This window comes from Hyaena hyaena, unplaced genomic scaffold (genome assembly GCF_003009895.1).
Source record: "Hyaena hyaena isolate Hyena2069 unplaced genomic scaffold, ASM300989v1 scaffold_16, whole genome shotgun sequence".
In the NCBI taxonomy this organism is placed as follows: domain Eukaryota; kingdom Metazoa; phylum Chordata; class Mammalia; order Carnivora; family Hyaenidae; genus Hyaena; species Hyaena hyaena.
This window is the reverse complement of record NW_024080650.1, coordinates 2,762,808-2,780,206: the sequence shown is the minus strand read 5'-3', so window position 1 is coordinate 2,780,206 and position 17,399 is coordinate 2,762,808. Positions and strand designations below refer to the sequence as shown.

General features: G+C 41.7%; 1 protein-coding gene across 2 annotated transcripts; it reads left to right on the top strand.

Moving 5' to 3' along the window:
• Positions 1-1,041: 1,041 nt before the first annotated feature.
• On the top strand, positions 1,042-13,791 carry TRMT6 (tRNA methyltransferase 6). Of its 2 annotated transcripts, none has more exons than XM_039224743.1 (11): positions 1,042-1,315; positions 5,072-5,199; positions 6,637-6,746; positions 7,299-7,390; positions 7,520-7,603; positions 7,872-7,996; positions 8,983-9,341; positions 9,710-9,795; positions 10,631-10,733; positions 10,832-10,918; positions 12,285-13,791. In XM_039224743.1, exons 1-11 carry the CDS (start codon positions 1,188-1,190, stop codon positions 12,474-12,476), a joined length of 1,494 nt encoding a protein of 497 aa, XP_039080674.1. In that variant the 5' UTR covers positions 1,042-1,187; the 3' UTR covers positions 12,477-13,791. The 2 variants fall into 2 exon arrangements, with proteins under 2 accessions (XP_039080674.1, XP_039080683.1); XM_039224752.1 differs by having other exon boundaries at positions 1,201-1,319.
• Positions 13,792-17,399: the final 3,608 nt, after the last annotated feature.

Here is a 17,399-nt window from a genome sequence, read left to right as displayed (position 1 = left end):
TAACGAATGTAACACACTAATGCAGGGTGTTAACACATGGAACCTGGGCTGTGGGGAGGGAAGAAAAATACGAGGGAACTCTGCACTTTCTGTGCCATTTTTCTGTAAACCTGAAACTGCTGTAAAAAAAAAGACAGCCAATCTTCAAAAATAGCTCGTATCCTAAGGATAAAAAGAAATAAAGAATATCTCCGTACACTGTAATGCTATTCATCACACACACACACACACACAAGCCCGCAACTGATTCTGTTTAAAGGGATTTAATTAATAAATACGTTAATACCCAAACAAGTTCCTGATGTTAGGATAAGGCAGAACTTTGATAATCGTCAAGGCCACATCGCAAGTCAGGAAACTGAAGCCCTGAGAAACAGATCAAGATCAAAGCTGTTTGGTGGCAGAACTGAACTCCAAACTCCGTTTTCAAAATCCACGCGGAAGCGCTCCCTCGAGAACGCTTACAGGCTGTATCTTTCCCAAAGGAGATAATATAGTGGCAATAACTTGTAAAAATTCCAACAGACGCAAGACGTAGGACTGCAGAATTGAGTAAAAGAGCCAGTTGTGGGCCTGTTGTGCTCCGTTAAATACCCTACTTCATTTAGTTCTCCTCGGGCGGCTCTTACGTGCAGAGACAGAGGTCCTAAGAGTCTCCTGGTTCTCAGCAGGGCAGGTTCCTGGGTAGCAGTAGATGTGCGCCGACCCGCTCTCCCTTCCTCCCGGGGGAAGCTAGGCAGGGCCGAGAAGAGACCGAGGTCCGAGCTCCTCAGGCGGCCCCTGCCCAAGTCCGGCGATTCTCTTCAGTCGCAGCCCTCCAGACGTCCCCGCAAGAGGCCTGTTTCCCCGACGCCTCACAGGCTCACTGGAAGGCGTTTAGCTACCGAAGCTAAACTCTTCCAAGTTCTTTTTTGGCGCGTCTTTGACGCAACTTCCGTCCAAGGTGCTGCGAGACCGGAGGGGCGGAAAGGAGTGCAGCCAATCAAGAAGTTCGGCCAGACGGAAGCCGTAGAGGTTCCCACCGGAAAGCGGAAGCGGCGCGCGGCACGTGGGGGAGGTGCCGGTGTTAGGGTTCTGCGTCCACTCTATTTGTGGTTGTGAGGCTGGCGGCCGCCGCCGCAGAGGACGAAGGGCGGGGCGCGGGGAGCAGGAGAGAGGCTGCGGAGCGGGGAGACCGGCTGAGCGCCATGGAGGGCCCAGGAGAGTCGCCGGGCCCACAGCCACCGCATCCCGAGGACCACCGCATCCGCGACGGCGACTTCGTGGTGCTGAAACGGGAAGATGTGTTCAAAGCAGTGCAAGTCCAGCGGAGAAAGTAAGTCAGGTCCCTGGCCTTTGGGGTCCCCGTCCCCACTTTCTAGATACCCCCTTCCTCCAGGTCTTCCCACCAACCCCCTCCCACCAGGGTCTAGTTCTTGGCTCTGTGGATCCCTAACCCGCTTTCTCGTTTTCTCCTCTTGGTCTTTCCACAGAAGCCTTTCCCCCCAACATCCCATTCTCCTGTCCTTTCTGTCTTTCTGTAGACTGCCCCTTCCGAGGTTTCAAACCTGGTCTTTTGCCTTCAACATCCCTCTCGGTCTTTCCACAGGGTTCCTTTTCTCATACTTCGCCCTCGGGTGCTCAAGTGCCCTCCCCATCCTTGCTCTTACCCTTCCCTCCGTCCTGGGGTTGTTCTCCTAGGTTCTTGAGATGTTCTCTCCTATTATTTCACAGAACCCACCAACCATTCTCTCCTATCTTTGCCTCTCAGGATCCTCCCCTCCCCTGCCTTTTTCCCATAGACCATCCTTTCTTCCTACTCCCTCAGCCAGGATCAGCCCCACAAAAATGAAACCTCTCCAACCTTATCTGGCCTTTGGGCTCTTTTCTGTATCCAAACTGGAATAACCATTTACACATAATTACGTTGGAAAAGAACGTCCCATAGAATGTAGGATCTCTCTAGGATTCCCTCACTTTACACAAAGGGATGGGAGGAGGTCTATGAAAGTTAAACTACCCAAAAGCAGTTTGTTCAAGGTCTCAAACTTAAAAACAGGCTTGATTTGTGAACCTGCTGATTAGTTATAACTCTATTTTAATAATAGAGAAGTGGGAATTTTTGGTAACTTCTTAAATCCCAATAGGTTATTAATGTTGAAAATGTATTGAGATGTTTTTGTTGATTATCCAGAAAGTACAACCAAGCTTTTTTTTTTTTTTTTTTTTTTTTTTTTTTTTTTTTTTTTTTTTTTTTTTTTTTTTTTTTTTTTTTTTTTTTTTTTTTTTTTTTTTTTTNTTTTTTTTGAGTTTGGTATTATAGTACTTTAGACAATGAAATAAGTTAAGTTCAGTGTCAGGAGAACAGCTTTCTGCAGACCACAGTCTAGGCACTCTGAGATTTGGAGTTTGTAAGTACTCCCTTCAGATAAATTATTTTATTCCTGTGTGAATGAAACTGTTGACTGGTATTTAAAGTGAAACAGAAAATAGTCAAGTAACAGCCCCCAAAGCATCATGCTGATGACAACCAGGTTTTATTGCACAAGAACCAGTTTGGTAAGGAAAAAGACATGCTGGGGGTGCAGGGGCACGGGGAGGAGTTCTTTTAGTCCAGAAATACAATATCTGCACCATTTTCTCTAGAATTTCTTATTAGAAATATCTCCTGGCCTTCAAGTATATAATTTTTGGAAAGAGCCAATACTAATTATTTAAATTTTTTAATTTGAAGTGCAACAGTGCAGCAAAGTCCTTAGGTTATGCTTGATGAATGATATAAAAGTTTATACAGCTGTGTAATGACCATGCAGGTGAAATTTTGGTTTTTCTTTCTTTTCTTTCTCATTTGCCCTTTTCTCAAGTTGCTTAACTTTAAAAGTGGATGTTTGAGTGTGGCTGTTAATAATGTGCTCTTTTATTTATTTATTTTTTTAAATGTTTTATTTTTATTTCTAGGAGAGAGAGAGAGAGAGACAGCATGAGCAGGGGAGGGTCAGAGAGGGAGGGAGTCACAGACTGAAACAGGCTCCAGGCTCTGAGCTGGCAGCCAGCCCAGAGCCTGACGCGGGGCTCGAACCCACGAACCGCGAGATCATGACCTAAGCGAAAGTCGGACGCTTAACCGACTAAGCCACCCAGGCACCCCAATAATGTGCTCTTTTAGAGGAGAGCTTTTTCATTACCAACAAGGCAGACAGTAGCATCTTTATTTCTAAAAAGTACTCTGACGGTACTCTAGACATAATTTGTTTGGAAGCACTTTTCATCACTTTTCTTGGCAGAAGCCATTGCATTAGTTTCCATTTGATTTAGTAAATGACGCTTTGAGCTCATCTACATCCCAAGTCAGACTACCTTCACTCTTCTTTGGGTCTGTACACATCTGGTTGGGCAAAAGCAATCTTGGCTTGCTGAAGAGACTGCACATCCCACTCTTTCTCAGTGAAGATATGGCATCACATTCCTCTGACTGGTCCTCACTTTCCTGACTAGGGCTGTGACCTCTTGTCATGCCATTCACTTTGAGTGGCACACCTCTCTTTGCATACCAGACCCCCAGCCAGCAGGGTAAACCCAAACCATCTCAGACTCAGTGTTTCATTAGCACTGGGGTCCTCAAGGGATGAGAGTGTGGGTTGCACATCTGGGCTGAGCAGAGTTTCAGTTTCTCTAATGGGATTTATGTCAGCAAATATTTTCAGAGTCTCTTATGTTCTGTCATTTTAGAAACTGGGCACCCAGTAAAGATTAAGAATTGACTCTGTCTGGATCACTTAGGATGTCTCAGGAATTTACTTAGGTGGTTCAAGGGAGGGGACTTAATGAAGATGTGACATATACATATACAGTGGTGTGGCAAGGTTTAGAGAACCAACAGAATGGTGATGGACCTAGGCTCTGGAAACTTTTGGCAAGGGAGCTTGGGTGATGTGGTCTGTGCATTCTGTCATAGACTCCTGGGGCACAGAAAAAGGAGGAGAAGGTGTGGGGTGGGGCACAAACAGAATTAACCAGTACATGTCTTCCAGGATTCAGAGTTCTGTGGGCATTGGCCATGCCCTAAAACTAGTCAGGGCTTCCTGAGATCCATTGGTCTTTTCTGGGACAGACTGTATGTATGGTATAGTGGAAGGTACCAGGCTTTGGAGTTAGGCAGACCTGGATCTTAATCCCTGCTCCCACTTTGTAACTATGAATCTTGGACAAGATACTTTTCCTAAACCTTAGATTGCTCATCTGGAAGGTGCTTTGTCCCAGGATTACTATGAGAATTAAATAAAAAAGCATGAAACACATTGGCATGTACTGCCCAGCCACTTGTCAACACTTAGCAGATGTTAGTTTTCTTTCTTTTTTTTTTTTTGAAGAAAAAGAAAAGGTTTTTTGTTTTTGTGGGATTTTCCTTTTAAATGGTAATAAGATAAAAATCCAGATAATGGGAAAAGCTGAAGTTGCTTGATCCTCAGTACAGCATTATCAGTGTTAGGTACATTTCCAAATGTATAGATTGTCAGTGATGTTTATTTGTAATCATAATTTGCTTTTACTAGATATTTCTTTGTTTAGTAGGCTCTACATGCAATGTGGGGCTTGAACTCATGACCCCAAGATCAAGAGTCACATGCTCTGCTGAGCCAATGAGGCACCCCTGCTTTTACTAGATACCTTTTAAAGAAAATAGCCAGTTAGACCAGGGAATTTGTTAAATCCTTGCCATCTCAATGATTGTTTGAGAGGTGTCACAGTGTGTGTTCAATGGCCAGGCAATCTTGGTGGCCCTTTATTTAGGAAATCCGCAAAGCTGTGAGTTAGGACATCCCATCAGTGCAAATTGGAGTCAGACCAATACCTCTGAAGAGGAATGTCTTTTGTCCTTGTTTCTCATCGCAAATTCACTGTTTTTGTGGCTTCTTATTAAGTTTGTCTCTGCCCCAACACAGTTATCTCTAGTTCATTTGTCAGTTCATGTTCAGAGATAATCTCCAGAGATTATTCTTTGTGGAGACCAGTTTTGAAATAAATTTGATGAAGCATATATTTTCTATATTGAATGCAAATAAGATACAGCTAATTGTGTTTTCTTCCCCAGAAAAATAACTTTTGAAAAGCAGTGGTTCTATCTGGATAACATCATTGGCCATAGTTATGGAACCACATTTGAAGTGACCAATGGAGGAAGTCTTCAGCCTAAGAAGAAGAAGGAAGAACCTACTTCAGGTGTACTACTTTGGGTATATGAAATAGGTGCTCTTGAGCTGACTAGTCAGAAACCTGTCAACCCCAACCTATTCCACATGCTAACCCAAGCTATCTCCAAAGAAATTTAAACTCAAACTAAGAACTGTAGCTTGGTGGAATGAAGCGAGAGCTGCCTTTGACTTTGAGATACCTTGATTCTGGCTCCATCCCATCATTAACTGCCTCTCTGACTTTAGGCCAAAGTTTTAATCCCAAGAATCCTTGCTACTTCAGTGTAAGAGCAGGTAGAGAGCCCTTTCAGTGCCCAGAAGTTAAATAACAGCTAGAGGCAGTTAGCATGTAGGGTAGAGGTTGAGAATCTGGCTTCAAATTTAACTGACCAGGTTTAAGTTTGTTTCATCACTTGCATTGTTACCTTAGGCAATTTATCTGGTTTCTCTAGGTCTTAGAGCTTCATCTGTAAAATGGATCCATAAATAAATTTAATGCCTAGCTTGTTGTTGGAGTTCAGTCCAATACATGGGAAGTTCCTAACAGTGTCTGGTCTGTAGCAAAGGCCCATATGTTTAGCAGTTATTATTAGTTAAAATTAAGTACTTCAATATTTGTTAAATAAATGTACTTAAAATATTTTATTAATTAAAATAATTAATTTTTTAAATCAAATGACTAAAATACTATTAAAATTTTTGTTCAAACCAATTAGTTAAATGCTTTTCAATTAGCATCCATATTTTTATTGAGCACCAAGTATGTTCCAGACATGATTAGGTACTGTGATTGTAACAGTTTATGAGATAAACCATCTCATAAAATGTACTTCGCAGTGGGGAACACCAAAAATAAGTAGACAAGCACACAACATACTTGTAGATGGTGGTATGTGCTGTGAAGACCATAAAACAGGGAGGTGTACTAGAGGCTAAGTTGGTGAGACTTGGCTGAGATTATGAGTTCAGCGCCAAGTGATGGGAAGGACCTAGGCAGAAATCTACCCAGAGATTGTCATAAAAGTACTTCAAGTGGAGGGAGCAGCAAGTGCCAGAGCCCTGCAGTGAGCCTGTGCTGGGTGTGTTTAAGGAACAGAAAGATGGGCAGAGTGGCTAAAGTACAGGGGCCAGAGCGTATACAACCTTGCAGGTCATCTTTGGAATGTATTCTAGTTGTAGGAAGCCACTGTTTTGTGCTTGGGAGCATTAGATGAGCCAGTTTGTATTTTATAAAGAGAACTTTGGTGTCTGGGAGGATTGTAAAGAGCAAGAATGGGAGGGGGAAGAATATGAGTTAGAGACGGGAGCAGTCATGGCAAGAAAAGGTAGTGGCAGGGGTGGACGCAGTGGAATTAGAAGGGCAAATTTCAGTGACTGATGGGCTGGAAGTGGACATGAACTTAGAAGTAGAAAGATTTTAACTAATTACAAATCATAAATGTCATAAAGCAATTTCCTTCCTTAGAGACCAAAGAAGCGGGCACTGATAATCGAAATATAATTGATGATGGGAAATCTCAGAAACTTACTCAAGATGACATAAAAGCTTTAAAGGACAAGGGCATTAAAGGAGAGGTAATACTCAAAGAGGTTGCGTTTTGTTTTTGTATGGTATTGAGAAAATTATTTGGTTTTTGAAGCAGGATTTACCTAAGGTGAAATGTAAGAATAGTGTTTCTCTTAAAAATAGTTTGAAGTGTACATGCAATTCAGTATATCAAAGATTTCATTTCTTTTATGCAGGAATGTAAGTGAGTGACACCACTGATACTGTTAGCAAAGGATAATTTAATAACTTAGTGCATATCAGAGCTTAACTTGGTTCATTTTCAGTAATGTTTTCAGCCAGTATCTTCAGGAATGACTGTTTGCTTTACATCCCTTCTCCCTTTATTGTGTATCTCTATTTTGTTTTGTTTTTACCCTGTTTGAAGTGGCGTTACAAAGTACTTGTATTTTAATACAAGTTTTAGGTAAAGTAAAAAATGTAGTTTATTCATTTGGACTTGTGTGGAAAGGGGACTGGAAAATCAGATCTTTGTATACATTCTAGGCTAAGAAACCTTTGAAGTTATCATTTCAGTGGAAATAAAGTTTCAGGAAATCTCCTTGCTCCTTTTATTATAGGAAATAGTTCAGCAGTTAATTGAAAATAGTACAACATTCCGAGACAAGACAGAATTCGCTCAAGATAAATATATAAAAAAGAAGAAAAAGAAGTAAGTGGGTTTTCTTTGAAAGGGATGAAAGTATTAAATCTTTATAGGTTTATAAAATATATGTTATTAGAAGTAAAATATTTTAAAGCCAGTTTTTAAAAACTGATGTCCTCTTTTTTCTTCCCCCAGGTATGAAGCCATCATTACTGTTGTGAAGCCATCCACCCGCATTCTTTCAATTATGTATTATGCAAGAGAACCTGGAAAAATCAAGTACGCTTTGTTTCCTTTCAAAAGTGTAATTGGGGGAGAATATATCTTTAAGGAAAGTCATGATTTTAAATAAAATGAAAAGCTTGCTCACCTGCATAAAGTGTCCTCCTACCTCATGAATTGTAAGTTCTTTTTACTGTTGCCTCCAAAGCAATCTATAATCTTACCAACATAATTTTTATGAAACAAGCAAAACTTGAGAAATGATGATTAATTTAGCTGGCTCTGCTTAGCTAAAAATAAATGAATCATTCTTTTTTTTCCTTAGCCACATGAGATATGATACCCTAGCCCAGATGTTGACATTGGGAAATATCCGTGCTGGCAATAAAATGATTGTAATGGAAACATGTGCAGGCTTGGTGCTGGGTGCAATGATGGAACGAATGGGAGGTAAGGTTTAACATTTTCAGGCTCATTAAAGTACCACCATGACATAAGTAGAGGGGCCTAAAAACTCACAGTGCACAGAAAGTGAGGCTGAGTTACTGCAAGATTAATGAAATGGTTTGGATGGGCCCACACAGCTCCAGTCCTTGGGACCTTCCTGCAGAGTCCACATCTCCCAGCCAGTGCTGGGTTGGTGCCCCAGAATGGCAGTTACCGTTTGCAGCTTCAGCATCAGTGGGGATGTTTCTGAAGCCTTTGTCTGACTTGGACCTCCATGACGGTGATTTCAGTAAATTCTTAGATAGCTGATGCTTATTTTATTGGCCTGAAATGAGGGGATTGGATAAGAAGAATACTGGGGGTGTATTTTGTCCTGGAGGAGCACAACACAGCCTGGTTTGCCTCTCCTCTCTAACCCTGTAGAAGATAAGAACTTTTAACTGCCCTGATTGAGGATTGGAGTGGGGGAAAGCTGAGAGCCAGTCACCCATCATGTGACATCCATATTTGCACAATAACAAGGCTTTACCATAGTGTCAAGTGGGGGTAAGCTTTAAGACTTCTTGTTCAAGTTGGGGCGCCTGGGTAGCTCAGTTGGCTAAGCATCCAGCTCTTGATTTTGGCTCAGGTCATGATTTCATGATTCATGAGGTCAAGCCCCACATCAGGCTCTTCACTGACAGTGCAGAGCCTGCTTGGGATTCTCTCCCTTCTTTCTCTCTCTGCCCCTCACCACTCATATGCACGCACTCTCTCTCAAAACAAATAGTTTAAAAGAAAAAAAAAAAGACTTCTTATTCCCATGTTTTGGAAACCTATTTCCTTCACTGATATTCATAGACTGAACAGACCCCAGAAGAGCCGCATCATCATGCAGAGTCTGAGCAGAGTGGAGACTTACCGGGGGGACCCTGAGGGTTTGCATAGTCTAGAATCCCCTCCATTGAGCGGATGTTTGCCTTTTTTTTTTTTTTTTTTTTTTAATCCAGGCTTTGGTTCCATTATTCAGCTGTACCCTGGAGGTGGACCTGTTCGGGCAGCAACAGCATGTTTTGGATTTCCCAAATCTTTCCTCAGTGGTCTTTATGAATTCCCACTCAACAAAGTGGACAGTCTCCTAAATGGCACATTTTCTGCAGAGATGCTATCTTCAGAGCCTAAAGACAGTGCTTCAGTTGAAGAAAGTAATGGCACTCTGGAGGAAAAACAGACTTCAGAACAAGAGAATGAAGACAGCGTGGCAGAAGCCCAAGAGAGCCATCACCCACAGGAGCAAGAAACGATGGAAATCGTCTCTCAAGATCCAGAATACAAGGAACCGAAAGAGAGAGGAAGCAAAAAAGATTACGTAAGAGGATTAAGAGTTCCCACTACCTTCATAAAACTCCCCTTAGTTTTAGTTAACTTCATTTAAGCACAGAGATTTGGCTTGGCTTTGGAGCATCAGTGCCCAAGATGATAAGTATCAAAACAGGTAGAGAAAATGTGTGGGTGTACACATGTGTGTGATGTGATCTTTGGGATGGAACTTTAGAATACAGAAGCATTGTATACCAGGTACTCTAAGGATTTATGTGTTTTCAGCTTTCTTACAAATGACCTTTTGTTGCTTTAGTCCAAGTTGATAAATATTGTTGAAATGTTCTGACAGACCAGCGTTTCCATAAACTTGACTGAATGACCTCAGTACTTAGTTTCTTCTTTTTCTTCTTGAAGATTCAGGAAAAGCAGAGAAGACAAGAAGAGCAAAGGAAAAGACATTTAGAGGCTGCTGCTCTGCTGAGTGAAAGAAATGCAGATGGGTGCGTTGATGAAGGAATGCAGATCTCTGGGTGCTCATGGGCTCTGCTTCAAACAGATTAGAATTCTTCATCTGCTTGTCTGCTTTGATGATAGAGCAGAGATGATGATTTTGTCTTGGGTTTTTAAAGAAAGGAGGCTGCCTCCATTGGAGGTGGGAAATTGTGCTGGTTTCAGAGTTTTAGAATAAGTTTGGAATTTCTCTGATGATCGTGTATCCGATGGGTCTGTATAGTCCAGCTGCATGCAGGTGGTGGGCCATTCAGACTGGTGTGAGACTGGCTACCGGTAAAGGCTAGGGGAAACCTGACAAGACCCATATATTCAGATATCCGCAAAGCCAGTAAGTACAATGTTGGATTTGTGTCCAGATTTTTTTTAAAAAATCAAGAATGTCATTAAATGCTACTTAGTGTTGCCGAGCACCAACAGAGCTTTTTTTTTGTTTGTTTTTTATGTCTATTTTTGAGAAGGGGGAGAACAAGCAGGGAAAGGGCATAGAGAGAGGGGGAACAGAAGATCCAAAGTGGGCTCCACACTGACAGCAGAGAGCCTGATGAAGGGCTTGAACTCACAAACCATGATATCATGACCTTAGCTGAAGTCGGATGCTTAACTGACTGAGCCACGCAGGTGCCCCCAAAAGAGTTTTTATTCATTTTGTGTTTCTGAGAGAGTATAGCCCATGATTTTATTTTTTCTTGAATTTGTAGAACGTTGTATTTAAAACTTTTCCCTGTGAGTCATGGCAAATAAATGATCATTTTAAACACATTTGAAAATCTGCACTCTGCCTTGCTGAGTAGAGAAATAATTTGTATAACATTTTCCTTACAGTTTAATTGTAGCTAGTCGTTTCCATCCCACTCCACTCCTGCTGTCTTTGCTGGATTTCGTGGCCCCTTCAAGGCCATTCGTGGTCTACTGCCAGTATAAAGAGGTAATACTGAAATGGAATGGACGGGAGTTTTTGCATCTGCATGTTAATACTGAATTCGCAGCCTTCAAAGTAATTCTCAACTCTTTTTATGCCCGTAGCCTCTGTTGGAGTGCTACACAAAACTGCGGGAAAGAGGAGGGGTCATCAACCTCAGGCTCTCTGAAACCTGGCTCAGGAATTACCAGGTATGTGTTTTTATGGCTAGTTCAGGGAGCCACTCCCCTGAGTCGCTGGCTCTTTGCAGTAGTGCCAGAAATTGTTAAGTAGAGATACCCTTATTTCTGTCGACAGAGATGAAAGAGTGTCTTGCCTGTAACTCAGAGAAAGTGCCTTGGCTTTTCCTGACCCATTTTTCTCCTTTCACGTCAGGGCCTATTACTCTGTAACTCCAGTCCAGAGACATTTAAAATGCAAACAGTTGTGATTCATGTTTCTTCAAGGCCTCGAGATCACTGTGGAGGGAATAACTGATAATAACAAAATCCCTAGGCCAACAAGAAAGTGACTGTCTTTTCTCTGCCAGGATATCTTTGCGGCAGGTTTTCAGGATTTACTGGCAGGCTCCATGTCCGGTTCAGGTCCTCTGGAAGGCATTGGCTAAGATGGAATTAGAAGTGGAAAGGATTTATTGGGGAAAATGCCTTTGAAAGATGAGAAACAAGCAGGATTAGATGGGGAAGCCCTCAGGCCATGGTGGAGGTCTGATGGCTGTGAAAGAGGGGGAGAAAGGAAGATGGGGAGGAAGAGCCTGCAGTGCTGTCCTCAGAAAATCTCAGCCAGCATATTGGGGAACCCCAGAGCAAAGAATGCCTGTTAAAGGAGCACTATGTTGAGCAGAAGTGTCGCGGTCCTTGTACCGATGCTCAGTAATCGACTTGAAGTGGTCCATGACCTCCCTGGCTGGGAATGCTGCAGAGGATACCAAAGGTGCAGCTGCTAAAGGCATTCTGCTGCCTGAACTCCTCACAGCCAGTTCCCTCTGGAAGAGAGATCTGAGGGAGCACCTCCATGGCCGCCACAGGCACTGCCCTACCGCTTGGACATGGTACTGCTTAATCTGGGATACTCAAAGCCCTGAGCGGACTCTGCCCTTTGTGGCGGTCATCTTATCGAGTTATGATAATGGCAGAGAAGAAATCTCGTTCGAGTTAACAAGGTATCGGGGCAGGGAAGCTCTGGATATATGTCCAGTAGTTACTTCTCTGTGGACCAAAACCCCACTGTTGACCACAAAGCTTCCTGGAGCCATTAGGAAGAAAGCTGTGCAGAGGTCCAGGGGTACTACACCAACCGTTTGCTCGTTTGCCACCAGAAACTTGCCTCAGGTTTGAGAGCAGCAGCTCCAGCTTTATTTTTCAAAACAAAATCACTTAAACCAATTTCTACACTTTTATCTGCACTATTATGTGAAAGAAGGAGCTCTTTAGGAATTGACCCAATTAAATCTTCCAAGAGAATCTGTGTTGTTTAAACTCTGATCTCCGGCATGCGTATTGTTAGCATGTGCTTTATCTGCTTAGGAAAACATGAATGTCTTTCTGTCTTGATTAGGTTTTGCCAGATCGAAGTCATCCCAAACTACTGATGAGCGGAGGTGGGGGGTACCTTCTCTCAGGCTTCACTGTTGCCATGGATAACCTTAAAGCAGACCCCAGTCTCAAATCCAACGCAAGCACTTTAGAATTACACAAGTCTGAAGAGCCAGCAGCTAAAAAACGGAAATGCCCAGAGTCTGACTCTTAACCTTTCAAAAATTGCTCTGATTTTTTGTCCTCAGGCACTATACAGTTAGTAATTAAACTTTAAATGCCATTACTAATTGTTCTCTCATATTCAAAAGTAAGAACATGTCTGTACACCTGTTCCTGGGAAGGACGAGCAAGCCTTTTGTCCACCTCTGACAGATAAATTTGGTCTGTCTAAACGTGGATCCAAAATACCCAAGCCTGGGGTGTATGCAGTAGACTGGTATATATGGCCAATCCTGTTTATTTCACAAAAGTCTTCTACGTACATTTGGTACTCTGCAAATATCCTGAGAATTTAGACATCCTAAAAATATATTTATACGAGACTTTGTTTATGTGTTAAGCTAAGTGTAATAACACAACATAACGAAAACTTAGGTACTGAAAGACGGAATTTGTGGGAGAGATTTGTGTTCATTTCACTCTCTTTAACCTAAGCAATATGGATGTGTGAGTGTCTGAGATTTACAGTACCAAAAATGTCCTCCAGGTTTCCTCCAGCGGAGTAAACTTTTTTAAAATGCTAGATTTCTTAATTTTAATAGTTGATAACTTAGGAAAGTTTTGAGTATTTATTTTACTGCTTTTTTTTGTCAACACAGATGTAGTAGGGTACTTCTTTGGGTTAATTTGCCAATCCCCTCCTTCTTTGTTTGAAATGAAGTGACTAGAATTTTTGTGTACTATTCAATTAAAGGAAACAAAAGTTTTGGGGTTTTTTCACTACCCAGACGCTTATGGAGAGATATATAAATATATGTATATATGTGTACACACACATACATATGTATATGGTTGTTGGTATATACACATATATATATTTATATATACACATATACACGGAGACAGAGAGAATGCACTATCTGTATGAACTGTGACAAAGTTTAGTGCAGAGCTTAGACCAGTACTCATTGCATTAGTGTCACTCCCTGTCAATTGTATTTTAAAGTGCCTTTTTTGGTGATTATTAATGCTGGTTTGTTGAGCTCTGGCATGATTAGCTGGTTAGCCTTTCTAAGCTCTGAAAACATGTAATCAAATTATTTGGTCATCTGTAGCTAAGGAAAGTGTTTAGAATGAGCCACGGCTCTTGTCTTGCTTACTAAACATGCTCATAGTGTGTGTTGTTCACATCATTATAGCATAGTTGCCGATCATCCAGCAAGGATCATCTTGGAAACAAGAAATTACATTTTCCTAATAGCATGTACTATCCTGATAATGGTCAATGTGATTACCAGCAAGTACAGTTTTGATTCCTTTTTATTAAAACAGTTCCTTTTAAAGAATAAAAGTGTTTCCTACTATGATTCGTCTGATTTACATTAATGATGTGGTCAGTGACACCACATTCACTGGCTTTCAACTGATTGTGACATGTGATCTGTATAAGAAAATGTGCCCATATTAACACCTCACTGAACATGTCCTTGCAAACAGTCATCACCCACATACAACCAGTCAAGTTTTGTCAAGGAGAACACTTATACAGACTGGATTCTGTAGTGGCTGCTCTCCACTGGTCATTGTCATTAGAATCCTCCCATACTTGCAATTCATCCAGTTTTCAAGTCCCGTCCCATTTCATTCATTCTGGAAGTCTGCAGAAGTCCCTGTGTGCCCGTGTAGCCGCCCTGGAGTTTCTTGTGAACTCATCTACCAGCAGTAAAAGTTAGCCTTAACCAAGTGTTAATTTTTTCTCTTTCATATAATTTACTTCATCTTTGGTAACTGATGAATTCCCTGGAAGGCTTATTAAACACAGATTGTTTAGCACCTCAAAGTTTCTGATTCAGTAAGTCTGGGGTAAGACAAAATTTGCATTTCTAAGAAGTTTCCAGGTGATGGCTGGCACTGCTGACCCAGGGACCACTGCTTGAGAAACACTCCTGCGTGTGCACCTACACCTAGAGCATGCCAAAATACATGATGCTTTTGTCTTGTGTGTAAAGTGGACATCCACCTTTGGAGCAGATGAGTGGTAATTCTATGACTTCTGGACATGCAGCACCACGAGTTACGTGAAATAACACTTTAATGAATGGCAGTCAAAAAATAAAGACAGAAATCAGTTTGTAATGTCCATCTTATTTCTGCTTGGATTAGGGTACTTGGAAATAAACAGTGGTGCCAATGAGATGATTTTTTAGCTTAGAGGTGTGAAGCACATCTGTGCCCCTCCTACCCCATTATTTCTTTAAATAACTTTTCTGCCACTTTCTGTCTTTCCTTCTGGGACCTCCCTATAATGTGTGTATTGGTCCACAACTCCCTTAAGCTAACTTTACTCTTTTTCATTAAAAAAAATTTTTTTTGTATATCTGGATGAATTCTGCCCAGTCTTTGAATTCATTGATCCTTTCTTTTCTTTGACCTGTCTGCTTTTGAACCCTTATATTGAATTTTTTAGTTCACTATTGTATTATTTAGCTCTATGAATGCCTCATGGTATTTCTGTTTTCTCTCTGTTGAAATTCTCACTTCGCTCATGAATTGTTCTGACCACAGTGAGCATCTTGATCATAATTTGAATATTCTGTCAGATAAATCACTTATCTCTGTTTCATTAAGATCTGTTTCTGGAGATTTGGCTAGTTTTATTTGAAACATATTCCTCTGTTTCTTTATTTTTTTCACTCTGTATGTTGGTGCATACATATTAGATATGACAGCAACCTCTCCCAGTCTTGACAAGTTGGTCTTGTGTAGGAGGTAAACCTCATTAGCCAGCTTAGTCTGAGCTCCTGGTTGTCTCTCTTCATGATTGTCCAAGCCACCATCTTGTTTTTAGTGGTCCCTGGTAATTGAGGGTGTGCCAAGACCCATCAGTATCCCAAAGGGGAGAATTGCCAACACCTAGATGCAGGCTGATAAGCCACTGCTAATTAGCAGGTCGTCAGGGAATGTATGTGGTTAAGGCCCTTCCAGAGAGAAATTGGGAGATGGGCATGTTTGCCTTCTTCCTCTATGCTGACCTCAGTTGAATAGCTGCAGGAGTGTCTTCCTGAATGTGTTTAAAAACTGATTCTTGGGGTCCCTGGGTGGCTCAGTCGGTTAAGCGTCTGACTTCGGCTCAGGTCACGATCTCACGGTTCGTGGGTTTGAGCCCCACATCGGGCTCTGTGCTGACAGCTCAGAGCCCGGAGCCTGCTTCAGATTCTCTGTCTCCCTCTCTCTGCCCCTTCCCTGCTTACACCCTGTCTGTCTCTCTCTCTCTCTCTCAAAAATAAATAAACATTAAAAAAACTAAAAATAAAATAAAAACTGATTCTTTGCTGTTGTACTGTAGGAGTCATGAATGCAAATCCCATTGGCTATTTGAAATGATCCAGGGTCCCTTACATGGCATCCACAAAAGCTGAGGTGCCAAGACACATGTAAAAGCTCTTTTCATCCAGGTAGATGCTGGTGATCTGATTTTATCATTGGAGTGAACCAGAGGGAGAAGGTAAGGCAAGTGTCCATTGGCTCCCTGGGCTTCTTAGGAGGATCGCAGCTTGTTTCTAAATGTGTGCTAAGTCAGAAACTGGACCCTCAGACAGCAGCTTGTAAATTGTGCAGTCACATCCTTCAGGGAAAGACTGCAAGATGAGTGTTTTTGCTGTACACTGAGGCAAATGCTCTTGTGACTTTGTGAACTTCTTTGCTACAGTCATATGGGTCTCATGGAACCAAGCCTTATACTTACTTATGGCTTTCATAAGTAAGTGTGTGGGTGGTGATCCATTCCTTGAATGGGAATCTTAAAAGTTGGGGTGCTAGATGTGTTGCTCAAATCCTTCACTCAGGAGAAGCTAGGGAGTTAGTGTTGGGGGTTCTCTTCAAATTGACTGTCCCTGTGCCCAGGGTAGAGTTGGTGGTGACAGTGTCTCAGCCTTTCCTACTTGTTTTGATGTGGATATTTTTTTCATTCCCCTGATGTGTAGGAGTCAGTCATGTAGTTGGTGGGTTTCGTTTTTGTTTTTTTTTTTGTTTTGGTTTGGTTGGGATTTTTTGTTTTGTTTTGTTTTGTTTATTTTGAGATAAGAAAGAGCATGAAGGTGGAAGAGGCAGGGAGAACAGGTGAGAGAGAGAATCCCAAGCTGACTCTGCACACTTGTCACACAGAGCCTGATGCCGGACTCTATCTCACGAACCGTGTGATCATGACCTGAACTGAAAGTTCAGGAGTCAGAGACTTAACCAACTAAGCCACCCAAGTGTCCCTAGTTCCTGGATTTCTATCAAAGGGAATTACACTATGTGTAGCTGTACATTTGGTATATCCATGGGAGGAGGGAAGTTCAGGACCCTCCTATGCTGCCACCTTGACCCTCTCTTATATGAAGCAAATCTTAATTGGCAGTCATTCATTCATTAGTCGTATATGGAAAAGACAAAAATACATTCTTCATTAATATGTACAAAATTTGGGAGGGGAATTGTTTTCATCTTGTTTTAAAACATTGTAAATACTGCAAGAGCAATGCTAAAACAGAAACAAAAACAGAAACTTGTTTAGAAATTCAATATTTAAGATTAATGTTGCTCCAGGGGCACCTGGGTGGCTCAGTCAGTTAAGCGTCAGACTTCAGCTCAGGACATGATCTCGCAGTTCATGGGTTTGAGCCCTGCATCAAGGTTCTGTGCTGATAGCTCAGAGCCTGGAGCCTGCCTTGGATTCTGTCTCCCTCTCTCTCTGCCCCTCCCCTGCTTGCACTCTGTTTCTGTCTCTCAGAAATAAACATTTAAAATTTTTTTTTAAAAAGATTAGTGTTGCTCTTACGTGTTCCTGATTTTGGAATGTGTGTAAGTGCAATGCTAGAAGGGATCCTAGTGTATCTGATATCTCTATTTGAAGTATAATGCTGCCTCTAGACTAGTGTTAATTTTTTGGAAAAATAGATTACAGGTTTTTCTTGAACTAAAGTAGCACAGG

Coding starts and splice junctions, on each gene's coding strand:
- TRMT6 (XM_039224743.1), top strand. CDS start 1,188: ATGGAGGGCCCAGGAGAGTCGCCGGGCCCACAGCCACCGCATCCCGAG. Junction 1,316..5,071: donor GTGCAAGTCCAGCGGAGAAA/GTAAGTCAGGTC, acceptor TTTCTTCCCCAG/AAAAATAACTTTTGAAAAGC. Junction 9,796..10,630: donor AGTGAAAGAAATGCAGATGG/GTGCGTTGATGA, acceptor TTTTCCTTACAG/TTTAATTGTAGCTAGTCGTT.